Source organism: Puma concolor, chromosome B4, assembly GCF_028749965.1.
Source record: "Puma concolor isolate L17-30 chromosome B4, mPumCon1.1.hap2, whole genome shotgun sequence".
Lineage (NCBI taxonomy): Eukaryota > Metazoa > Chordata > Mammalia > Carnivora > Felidae > Puma > Puma concolor.
The window spans coordinates 82,319,820-82,332,960 of NC_141673.1; the positions used below are offsets into that span (position 1 = coordinate 82,319,820).

Genomic DNA, 13,141 nt, shown 5'->3' on the forward strand with positions numbered 1-13,141 from the left:
TGAATTCCTATGGTATTTGCCTTTAATCTGACTTATTTTACTTAGCATAAAACCCTCTATATCCATGCATATTGTTGCAATCTCAAGATCTCATCCTTTATGGCTGAATTAATATTCCATATTGTGTGTATGTGTGTGTGTACACTATTTCTTCTTTATCCCTTCATCTATTGATGGACACTTAGCTTGCTTCCATATCTTGGCTATTGTAAATAATGCTGCAATAAACATAGGGGTCATATCTTTTTTTCAAATTGGCGTCTTCATTTCCTGGGAGGGGGGTGTTAAATATTCAGAAGTAGAATTACTGGATCACGGTATTTCTATTCTTACTTTTTTGAGAAACCTCCATAGTGTTTTCCAAGTAATTTACATTCCCACCAAAAGTACACAAGTGTTCCTTTCTCTCACATCCTCACCAACAGTTGTCTTTTTGACTGCAGCCATTCTGACAGGTATAAGGTGATATCTCATTGTGTTTTTGATTTGGATTTCCCTGATGATTAGAAATGTTGAGCATCTCTTTCTAAATGTTTATTTTGGGGGGAGACAGAGCATGAACGGGGGAGGGGCAGAGAGAGAGAGGGAGACACAGAGTCCAAAACAGGCTCCAGGCTCCGAGCTGTCAGCACAGAACCTGACGTGGAGCTTGAATCCGCCAACTGTGAGATCATGACCTGAGCTGAAGTTGGACACTTAACCGACTGAGCTACCCAGGTGCCCCTGTTGAGCATCTTTGAATATACCTATTGGCCATCTGTATGGCTTTGGGAAAATGTCTATTCATTTGTCCATTTTAAATTGATTATTTCTTTGATGTTGAGTTGTATAAGTTATTTGTATGATTTAATATGAATTCCTTATTGGATATATCATTTGCAAGTACCTTCTCTCATTCAGTAGGCTGCCTTTTCATTCTGTTGATGATTTCTCTCAAACTTATTTTGCTGTAGTCCCAATAGTTCATTTTTGTCTTTGTTTCCCTTGCCTGAGGAAACATATCTGGCCAGACAAATGTTGCTAAGGCCAATGCCCAAAGCATTACTGCCTATGTTTTCCTCTAGGATTTTTATGGTTTCAGGTCTCACATTTAGGTCTTTAATCGATTTTATTTTTGTATATGGTGTAAGAAAGTGGTCCAGGTTTGTTCTTTTACATGTAGCTGTCCAGATTTCTCAGCACCATAAATTCAATAGATTGTCTTTTCCCCATAGTGTATTATTATTTTTGTTGTAGATTCATTGACCATATAAGTGGTGGGTTTATTTCTGGGCTCTGTGTACTGTTCCAGTGATCTACATCTATTTTTGTGCCAGAACCATACTGTTTGTATAACTATAGCTTTGTAGTATATCTTGAAATTTGGGATTGTAATATCTCCAGCTTTTTTTTTCCCTCAAGATAGCTTTGGCTATTGTGGTCTTTTATGGTTCCATATAAATTTTAGAATTATTCTAGTTCTGTGAAAATGCTGTTGGTATTTTCATAGCGATTGCACTAAATCTGTAGATTGCTTTGTGTAGTATAGACATTTTAACAATATTAATTCTTCAAATCCATGAGCATGGTATGTTTTTCCACTTGTTTGTGTCATCTTCAATTTCTTTCCCCAATATTTTGTAGTTTTCAAAGAATAGGTTTTTCTTCTTGGTTAAGTTTATTCCTAGGTATTTTAGTGTTTTGCATGCAATTATAAATGGAATTGTTTGCTTAATTCTTCTCTGCTACTTATTAGGGTATAGAAACACAACAAATTTCTGTATACAAATTTCATATCCTGCAACTTTACTGAATTCATTTATCAGTTCTAGTAGTTTTTTTGAGTGTCTTTAGAGTTTTCTAAGTATAGTATCATGTCATCTGCAAAGGTGACCATTTTACTTCTTCCTGACCAATTCAGATACCTTTTATTTCTTATCTGATAGCTGTAGTCAAAACTCTCAGTACTATATTGAATAAACGTGGCAAAAGTAGAACATCCTTGTTCCTGCTCTTAGAGGAAAAGCTCTGTTTTTCATGATTGAGTATGATATCAGCTCTGGGTTTGCCATAGATGGTCTTTATTGAGATATGTACCCTTAAAACTCATTTTGATGAGAGTTTTTCCCATGAATGGGTGTTGAATTTTGTCAAATGCTTTTTCTCTATCGATTGAGATGATCATGATTTTTATCTTGATTAATGTGATGTATCAAGTTCATTGATTTGCAAATATTGAGTCAACTCTGCATCCCTGGAATAAATCCCACTTGATCATGCTGACTGATCCTTTTAATGTATTGTTGAATCTGGATGGCTAATATTTTCCTGAGGACTTTTGCATCTATGTTGATCAGAGATATTGGCCTGTAATTTTCCTTTTTTTGTAGAGTCTTTGTCTTGTTTTGGTATGAGAGTAATGCTGGCTTTATCAAATAAACTTGCAGGCATTCCTTTCTCTTCTATTTTTTTGGAATAGTTTGAGGGGAATAGGTAATCTTTCTTTCTTTTTTTTTTTTACATTTATTTTTGAAAGAGCACAAGTGGGGAAGGGACAGAGAGAGAGACACACACACACAGAATCTGAAGCAGGCTCCAGGCTTTGAGCTGTCAGCACAGTGCCAATAATCGTTCTTCTTTAAGTGTTACATAGAATTCACCTGTTAATCCATCCTGGACTTTTATTTGTTGGGAGTTTTTAAATTACCAATTCCATTTCATTACTAGTAACTGTTCTGTTCAGATTTTCTATTTCTTCCTGATTCAGTTTTGGAAGATTGTGTGTTTCTAGGAATTTATCCATTTCTTGTAGGTTATCCAATTTGTTGGCATATAATTCTTCATACATACAAATAAAATAATCTTTTGTATTTCTGTGCTGTTAGCAATTACTTCTCATTTCCTTTTTTTTTTTTTTTAATGGCTGGAATGCATACTCAGCATTTTATTCTTTTTATAAAAACTTGATGTCTGCCCAGGAAATAAAATATGGCAGGTTTTTTTTTTAATATGAAATTTGTCAAACTGGTTTCCTTACAACACCCAGTGCTCATCCCAAAAGGTGCCCTCCTCAATACCCATCACCCAGCCACCCTCCCTTCCACCCCCATCAACCCTCAGTTTATTCTCAGTTTTCAAGAGTCTCCTATGCTTTGGCTCTCTCCCTCTCCAACCTCTTTTTTTGTTTCTTCCCCTCCCCCATGGACTTCTGCCAAGTTTCTCAGGATCCACATAAGAGTGAAAACATATGGTATCTGTCTTTCTCTGTATGACTTATTTCACATAGCATAACACTCTCCAGTTCCATCCACGTTGCTACAAAAGGCCATATTTCATTCTTTCTCATTGTCACGTAGTATTCCACTGTGTATATAAACCACAATTTCTTTATCCATTCATCAGTTGGTGGACATTTAGGCTCTTTCCATAATTTGGCTATTGTTGAGAGTGCTGCTATCAACATTGGGGTACAAGTGCCCCTATGCATCAGCACTCCTGTATCCCTTGGGTAAATTCCTAGCAGTGCTATTGCTGGGTCATAGGGTAGATCTGTTTTTAATTTTTTGAGGAACCTCCACACTGTTTTCCAGAGCGGCTGCACCAGTTTGCATTCCCACCAACAGTGCAGGAGGGTTCCCGTTTCTCCACATCCTCTCCAGCATCTATAGTCTCCTGATTTGTTCATTTTGGCCACTCTGACAGGCGTGAGGTGATATCTGAGTGTGGTTTTGATTTGTATTTCCCTGACGAGGAGAGACGTTGAGCATCTTTTCATGTGCCTGTTGGCCATCTGGATGTCTTCTTTAGAGAAGTGTCTATTCATGTTTTCTGCCCATTTCTTCACTGGATTATGTTTTATGGGTGTGGAGTTTGGTGAGCTCTTTATAGGTTTTGTATACTAGCCCTTTGTCCGATACGTCATTTGCAAATATCTTTTCCCATTCGGTTGGTTGCCTTTTAGTTTTGTTGATTGTTTCCTTTGCTGTACAGAAGCTTTTTATCTTTGTGAAGTCCCAATAGTTCATTTTTGCTTTTAATTGCCTTGCCTTTGGGGATGTGTCAAGTAAGAAACTGCTGCGGCTGATGTCAGAGAGGTTTTTCCCTGCTTTCTCCTCTAGGGTTTTGATGGTTTCCTGTCTCACATTCAGGTCCTTTATCCATTTTGAGTTTGTTTTTGTGAGTGGTGTAAGAAAGTGGTCTAGTTTCATCCTTCTGCATGTTGCTGTCTAGTTCTCCCAGCACCATTTGTTAAAGAGACTGTCTTTTTTCCATTGGATATTCTTTCCTGCTTTGTCAAAGATTAGTTGGCCATACTTTTGTGGGTCTACTTCTGGGGTTTCTATTCTATTCCATTGGTCTATGTGTCTTTTTGCGCCAATACCATGCTGTCTTGATGATTACAGCTTTGTAGTAGGGGCTAAACTCTGGGATTGTGATACCTCCTGCTTTGGCCTTCTTCTTCAAAATTACTTTGGCTATTCAGGGTCTTTTGTGGTTCCATACAAATTTTTGGATTGCATTGAATGCGTAGATAGCTTTGGGTAGTATTGACATTTTAACAATATTTATTCTTCCAACCCATGAACATGGAATGTTTTTCCATTTCTTTATATCTTCTTCAATTTCCTTCATAAGCTTTCTATAGTTTTCAGCATACAGATCTTTTACATCTTTTGGTTAGGTATATTTCTAGGTAATTTATGCTTCTTGGTGCAATTGTGAATGGGATCAGTTTCTTTGTCTTTCTGTTGCTTCATTATTAGTGTATAAGAATGCAACTGATTTCTGTACATTGATTTTGTATCCTGCAACTTTGCTAAATTCATGTATCAGTTCTAGAGGACTTCTGGTGGAGTCTGTCGGATTTTCCATGTATAATATCATGTCATCTGCAAAAAGTGAAAGCTTGACTTCATCTTTGCCAATTTTGATGCCTTTGATTTCCTTTTGCTGTCTGATTGCTGATGCTAGAACTTCCAACACTATGTTAAACAACAGCGGTGAGAGTGGGCATCCCTGTCGTGTTCCTGATCTCAGGGAGAAAGCTCTCAGTTTTTCCCCATTGAGGATGATATTAGCTGTGGGCTTTTCAGAAATGGCTTTTATGATGTTTAAGTATGTTCCTTCTATCCCCACTTTCTCGAGGGTTTTTATTAAGAAAGGGTGCTGAATTTTGTCAAATGCTGTTTCTGCATCGATTGACAGGATCATATGGTTCTTATCTTTTCTTTTATTAATGTGATGTATCGCACAGATTGATTTGCGAATGTTGAACCAGCCCTGCAGCCCAGGAATGAATCCCACTTGATCATGGTGAATAATTCTTTTTATATGCTGTTGAATTCGATTTGCTAGTATCTTATTGAGAATTTTTGCATTCATATTCATCAGGGATATTGGCCTATAGTTCTTTTTTGCTGGGTCTCTGTCTGGTTTAGGAATCAAAGTAATCCTGGCTTCATAGAATGAGTCTGGAAGTTTTCCTTCCCTTTCTATGTTTTAGACTAGTTTGAGAAGGATGGGTATTATCTCTGCTTTAAATCGTAGAATTCCTCTGGGAAGCCATCTGGTCCTGGACTCTTATTTGTTGGGAGATTTTTGATAACTGATTGAATTTCTTCGCTCATTATGGATCTGTTCAAGCTTTCTATTTCTTCCTGTTTGTGTTTTGGAAATGTGTGGGTGTTTAGGAATTTGTCCATTGCTTCCAGGTTGTCCATTTTGTTGGCATATAATTTTTCATAGTATTCCCTGATAATTGCTTGTATTTCTGAGGGATTGGTTATAATAATTCCATTTTCATTCATGATTTTATCAATTTGGGTCATCTCCCTTTCCTTTTTGAGAAGCCTGGCTAGAGGTTTATCAATTTTGTTTATATTTTCAAAAAACCAACTCTTGGTTTCATTGATCTGCTCTACTGTTCTTTTAGATTCTATATTGTTTATTTCTGCTCTGATCTTTATTATTTCTCTTCTTCTGCTGGGTTTGGGGTATCTTTACTCTTCTGCTTCTATTTCCTTTAGGTGTGCTGTTAGATTTTGTATTTGGGATTTTTCTTGTTTCTTGAGATAGGCCTGGATTGCAATGTATTTTCCTCTCAGGACTGCCTTTGCTGCACCCCAAAGCTTTTGGATTGTTTTATTTTCATTTTCATTTGTTTCCATATATTTTTAAATTTCTTCTCTAATTGCCTGGTTGACACTTCTCATTTCTGTTTTGGGACCTCTTTTTGAGGAGTTTGACTAACAGCTTATCAATTTTATCTTTTCAAAGAAGTAGCTCTTGGTTTCTTTGATCTTTTCTGGATTTTCTTTCACTTATTTCTGTACTGCTCTTCATATTTCCTTCTACTCACCTTGGGCTTTATTCTTTTTCTCATTGTTTTAGGTGTAAGGTTAGACTATTTGAGTTTTTTTTTTTTTTGAGGAAGGCTTGTATTGCTTTGAACTTACCTCAGAAGTACTTTCACTCCAAAATTTTGGACCATTGTGTTTACATTTTTATTTGTCTCCATGTATTTTTTTAAATTTCCTCTCTGATTTCTTTGTTGACCCATTGACTGTTAAGTGGCATATTGTTTAGTCTTCATGTGTTTGTTTTTAAGAGTTTTTTGTTGTGATTGATTTCTAGTGTCATATTGTTGTGGTTGGAAAAGATGTGTGTATAATTTCTATTCTCTTAAATTTGTGGAGACTTGCTTTGTGGTCTACATGTGATTTATCTTGGAGAATGCCCCATGTGTACTTGAAAAGAATGTGTATTCTGTTTTTGGATGAAATGTTCTGTATGTATCTGTTAAGTTCATCTAGTCTAACGTGTCAAAGACACTGTTTCCTTACTGATTTCTACATGGATAATCTATCCATTGATGTAAGGGGGGTGTTAAAGTCCTCTAATATTTTTGTATTACTGTGTATATATTATATTGTATACTATTATTTTATTGTCCATTTCTCCCTCTATATCTGTTAATATTTGCTTTATGTATTTAGGTATTCCTATGTTGGATGCATGAATACTTACAATTGTTCTATCCTCTCGGATTAATCCCTTTATCATTATGTATTGCCCCTTTTGTCACTTGTTACGGTCTCCATGTTAAAGTCTATTTTGTTTGATACAAGTACTGCTAACCCAAGGTTTTTTTGTTTGTTTTTGTTTTGCTTCTATTTGCATAGAATATCTTTTTTCATCCCTTCACTTGAAGTCTGTATTGGTCTTTAGGTCTGAAGTGAGCCTTTTGTAGGCAGCATATAGAAGGGTGTTGTTGTTTTAATCCATGGAATCACTCTATGTCCTTGATTGGAACATTCAGACCATTAACATTTAAAGTAATTATTGGGGCGCCTGGGTGGCGCAGTCGGTTAAGCGTCCGACTTCAGCCAGGTCATGATCTCGCGGTCCACGAGTTCGAGCCCCGCGTCGGGCTCTGGGCTGATGGCTTGGAACCTGGAGCCTGTTTCCGATTCTGTGTCTCCCTCTCTCTCTGCCCCTCCCCCGGCAGATGACAGATGCTCTGTCTCTCTCTGTCCCAAAAATAAATAAACGTTCAAAAAAAAAAAAAAAGTAATTACTGATAGGTATGTACTTATTGCCATTTTGTTTATTGTTTTCTGGTAGTTTTTGTAGTTCTTCTCTGTTCTTCTCTTGCTCTCTTCCCTTATGATTGATGACTTTTAGTGTTTTGTTTGGCTTTCTTTCAACGTTTATTTATTTTTGGGACAGAGAGAGACAGAGCATGAACGGGGGAGGGGCAGAGAGAGAGGGAGACACAGAATCAGAAACAGGCTCCAGGCTCTGAGCCATCAGCCCAGAGCCCGACACGGGGCTCGAACTCACGGACCGCGAGATCGTGACCTGGCTGAAGTCAGACGCTTAACCGACTGCGCCACCCAGGCGCCCCGCTTGGCTTTCTTTCTGTTATATGTACCTATTACAGTTGTTTGGTTTGTGGTTACCATGGGGTTCATATATAATATCCTAAGTATATAGCAGCCCATATTAAGTTGATGGTCACTTAAGTTTGAACATATTCTAAAATATTTATTTTTACTCCTTTCCCCATTTTATTTATATGTTGTCATATTTTATATCTTGATATTCATAATTTTCTTCTAAGTATGGCCTTTTCTTTTCCACTTCAAGAAGTCCCTTTAACTTTTCTTGTAATGCTAGTTTAGTGGTGATGATGTCCTTTAACTTTTATTTGTCTGGGAACTCTATTTCTCTTTCAATTCCTAATGATAACCTTGCTAGGTAGAGTATTCCTGGTTGTAGATTTTTTTTTTTCTTTTCAGCACTTTGAATATATCATGCCACTCCCTTCTGGCCTGCAAAATTTCAACTCCATAATCAGTCAATAGCCTTATGGGGTTTCCCTTGTGTGGCACATTACTTCTCTCTCACTACTTTTATTTTATTTTAATTTTTTAATGTTTATTTATTTTTGACAGAGAGAGAGACAGAGCATGAGCAGGGGAGGGTAATAGAGTGAGGGACACACAGAATCCGAAGCAGGCTCCAGGCTCTGAGCTGTCAGCACAGAGCCTGACGTGGGGCTTGAACTCACAGACTGCAAGATCATGACCTGAGCCAAAGTCGGATGCTCAACCGACTGAGCCACCCAGGTACCCCTCTCTCTCACTACTTTTAAAATTCTCTATCTTTAATTGTTAACATTTTAGTTATGATGTGTCTGGTGCAGACCTCCTTGGGTTCATCTTCTTTGGGACTCTTGTGCCTCTTGAATCTGGACAGCTGTTTCCTTCCCTGAAATAGAGATTTCTTCAAATAAGTGTTCTGCTTCTTTCTTTCTTTTCTTTTCTTTTCTCTTTCTCTCCCTCCCTTCCTCCCTCTTCTCCTCCTGGGACTCCTATAATGTGAATGTTTGTTTGCTCGATGTTGTTGAAGAGATCCCTTACCTATCCTCTCTTTTTAAAGTTCTTTTTTTCTTCTTGCTCTTCAGCTTGGGTGCATTCCATTACCCTATCTTCCAGACTGCTGATCCGTTTTTCTGCATCTATTAATCTGTTGATTCCCTCTAGTGTATTTTTCATTTCAGAAATTGTATTCTTCACCTCTGATAGTTTTCTTTTATATTTTCTGTCTTTGTTGAAGTTCTCACTGAGCTCTTCCACTCTTTTCTCCAATCTGGTGAACATCTTTATGATCGTCACTCTAAACCCTTTAACAGGCCTATTACTTAACTCCATTTCATTTAGTTCTTTTTCTGAGGTTCTTTCATTTGGAGCACATTCCTCTATCTCCCTATTTTGCCTGACTTTCTGTGTTTGTTTCTATGAATTAGGTAGAACAGCTATTTTTCCTAAACTTGAAGGAGTGGTCTTGTGTATGGTCATTCCCTGTGTGGACTCTGTATCTGGCGACTTTGGCTGGTTGGAACTGTAGCTGGTGTCAGTGGGGGTCCTAGGGCACTCCATGCTGGGCCTGCCCTGGTGGGATGCCAGAGCTAAACTGGGCATGAATTGAGGTGGACTTAGGACCATCTGCACAGAAAGTGCCCCAGTGGGACAGCTCAAGTGGACATAGGCTAGGGAGGTCCCTGGATTCTCCACAAAGAAGGTATTCTGGTAGCACAACTGAAAGAGAAGTGTATACCAGCTAGTGGGTCCTGGAGCTCTCTGCACAGAGGGAATCCTGGCAGGATAGCTGAAACTGAAGTGTAGACATGGGCTGGGGTGATCTCAGGGCTCTCTGCACAGAGGATGCTCAGGCAGGATAGCTGAAGCTGAAGTGGGTGCAAGCCACAGTATGCGAGGGTTCAGCATACAAGTTGCTCTAGCAGAGCAAATGATGTGATGGGTATGGACCAGGTGTTCCCAGAGCGCCAGGATGCCCTAGCAAACTGTTTGGAACTGAAGTGATGTGGGCCTGGAGTATTCCAGTGTGCTTTGTACTTGTGTCACCTTGGCAAAGCAGCTGGAGCTGTAGTGAGGTTACCATGGGTGTCCTGTTCTGCACTGTTGTGGAGCTGCCTTAGTGGGACAACCCGGCTGGTGTAGACTAGGGGTCTGGGGCTCAATGAGGCAGAAGGCCAGCTAGGTTACCCAGACTCTGCTCTCATCCATACTATCAAGTTGGAGGAGGAATGTGAACCATAATGTTCATTAGCCTCTCTGACTTGGAGAGAGTTCCAGTAGCTCCCTGACATTTGACAGGGTTGTAGGGCTCGTTCCTGTATATTCTAGTTGCACTTTTAAAGTGTGGCTTTTTTGTGTGTCCCAGGGCAGAAAAATCTCCTCAGAGTCCCTCAGTACTATTCCTCCCCACTACAGTTCACAGTGTCGGCTAGGGTTTCCCTTCGTAACTGTGCCATTCTGTATGTGGTCTTGTATTGTGCAGAAGCTGTTCAGTCAGCCCTCAGATCTTCTTTAGGAGGAAGTGCTCTATAAATAAGCATAGATTTGGTGTGTCTGTGGAGGAGGTGAGTTCAGGGTCTCCCTATATCGCCATCTTGGACCAGAACCATTAATCTTTAAAACACTTACAAAACCTGATAATTTTAGACTTTACTCAACTTACACCTTGTGTAAAACACCACCGAGATCTCGGTCATGTTAAAGCAGTTGCATTGGCTGCCATGTTTTTCTCTCACATGGATTGCTGTATAGATTAAGGGATTCACTTATGGTTGGATCTACCCAATATGATATTGGTTTACTTCCAGTTAAATCCTAAGGGTAAAATGTACTACAGTCCAGGGTCTACATGGAGCATGACTCCTTGGACCATCCATGCAGAAGGAATATTCTTGTCCTTGGAGACTAGTTCTACATTATATGGCAATGTCAACTATAAGATGAGTTGGCTGACTTCGGAAGGAAGGCAGAGAAAACAGGCACCCTGAGGTAATGACAACACCATCTGCTTGCACGGTCCTAAGAGTTTACATGCATTACTTCTAGTAATACTCATAACAGCTCCTAACATTTATCTAGTGTTACTATGCTAAGAACCATGGTAAGCACATCACATGTATTAACTCATTTCATCCTAATAACTACCCTAGGAAGTTCTATAATTTTCCTTTTATAGTTGAAAAGAGTAAGACCCAGAAGGATTTAGTAATTTATCTTAAGTCACAAAGTTAATCACAAGTTAGGATTTAAACCTCAACAGTTTGGTTCCAGAATCAATGCACTTACCTACTCCACAAAACATACAATCCTGTGAATAATCTCATTTTATAGATAAGGAAACTTGGCTCAGAGGGATTAAGAAACTTGTTCAGGGGCGCCTGGGTGGCGCAGTCAGTTAAGCGTCCGACTTCAGCCAGGTCACGATCTCGCGGTCTGTGAGTTCAAGCCCCGCGTCGGGCTCTGGGCTGATGGCTCAGAGCCTGGAGCCTGTTCCGATTCTGTGTCTCCCTCTCTCTCTGCCCCTCCCCCATTCATGCTCTGTCTCTCTCTGTCCCAAAAATAAATAAACATTGAAAAAAAAAATTAAGAAACTTGTTCACTACTACAGAGCTAGCAAGTGATAAAGCAAAATTTGATCACAGTCAGCTGGATTCCACAGCCTCTTCATTACCAGGTCAGTTGTGACTTCACCCCCAGGGGGCAACTCTTGCACTCAGAGCCAAGGGCAAGAGGGCAGCAATTGATGGATTAAAACAGTTCCTCTCTTATGACTGCTGATTCATTCCACTTATGTTTCTTTAGAGTGTAACAGACTAGTAGGGGATTTAGGTTTGAGTGTGAGTTTTGCCTAGTTCCCTTTCTGCAAGTTATTGAATCTCTTCAAGTCTCTCTTCTTTGATTCTAAATCAGGGGTAAGAATAGTGTTTTCGTGGGAATTAAAACACTTAGCACAGTATCTGATCTGGCACAGAAATATACTTAATAAGTATTTAGTGATTATCATTTTGGGTGGTCACCAAAAAAGACTTACCAAAACTTGTAAATAAATAGAATCTTCCAGCTCTATAGAACTATCCTGAGATTTTTATAAATATCTCTGAAATATTATATATTCTGAGAGAGAGAGCTAGAGAGCAGGAGCACAAGTTGGGGAAGGGCAGAGGGAGAGAAAGGGAATCCCAAGCAGGCTCCACAATGTCAGTGAGGGGCCAGATGTGGGGCTTGAACTTACGAATTGTGAGATCATGACCTGAGCCCAAATCAAGAGTCTGACACTTAACCAACTAAGCTACCCAGGCGCCCCTATATAAATATCCTTTTAAAGGATATGAAAGCAAATCTCACATTAAAATTTGCATAGGAAATCCTATACATAATAGGTTAATATATTCTTAGGCAAAAAAGTGTGAGACATTTTGTAGTCCCTGGAGTTTCTCGGTTAAGTAAAATAGATGAGTGTTAACTCAGTTCAAAATGTAAATAGGACAAACCTATAAAAGAATCAGAAGAAAACAGAACTAGAAATATTTACCAAAGAACTAAAAGAATTGAAACATCTTAAGAAACTTTCACCAATTAATCAAATCGGGCTCTTGTACTATTACAGTTTTTCTTTAAGGACTTACCTTTTATATTTTAAAAGTAACAATGGTATTTCATAACAAAAGTTTTATTTCAATTTCTTCCCATTTGATTCCAACAGCACCATTAAAAACTTGGGCAATACATAAAATATGTAATTACCTGATAAATTTGAAAGATATGATGAGCCAGTCTTAGTAATTCTGGTTAAAAAACAATCTTATTTCCTTTGATGCTTTTGGCCTCAATTATTTGCCTTGCCCATACACTTTATTATTTCTGTATAGAAAGTTTTTAGGACGCTAATTTTATACGCATGCCTTAAATCATTTGACATCTTAAGATGATGATACCTTTTTTCTTTGAGGTGGATAAGCATTCATGCTCTTCTTTGACAGAGATTTTACAACGCCTTATCCGACAAAAAAAGGATCGTCTCAAGCCAGAATACACGTGACTCCTTCCACTGTGGAAATTACTATGAACTTGCAAATCAGCTTTCATAGCAGGAGGGGGCAGGAGAACAGGTGGAAAAGAAATTTTTCATATAGATAAGAAATGTCAAGGGACACATTTCAAATGTGTTGAAAATTGAAAAAGAAAAATGGTTAAAGCAATGGCATCATTGTACAGTAAACCACAAAGTGAAATATACCAAAAAGAGCATTTGTCAAGGAATCATATTTTTATACCTTCTA

General features: G+C 38.5%; 1 protein-coding gene and 1 long non-coding RNA gene across 7 annotated transcripts in view; one reads left to right on the top strand and one right to left on the bottom strand.

The window, feature by feature from the left end:
* Nucleotides 1–13,141, top strand: part of LOC147579251 (uncharacterized) — a 111,732-nt gene that overhangs the window by 81,037 nt on the left and 17,554 nt on the right. The gene's annotated exons all lie outside the window — the stretch shown is intronic.
* The window catches only part of BMAL2 (basic helix-loop-helix ARNT like 2), a 123,315-nt gene that overhangs the window by 33,760 nt on the left and 76,414 nt on the right, over nt 1–13,141 (bottom strand). For 5 of the 6 annotated variants that reach the window (XM_086713780.1, XM_086713779.1, XM_086713781.1 and 2 more), the window contains one exon: nt 12,797–12,940. The exons of the other annotated variant lie outside the window; for it this stretch is intronic. In XM_086713780.1, the coding sequence (XP_086569906.1) occupies nt 12,797–12,940 (144 nt within the window). The remainder of the gene's footprint in view (nt 1–12,796; nt 12,941–13,141) is intronic. 6 annotated transcript variants of the gene reach the window in all.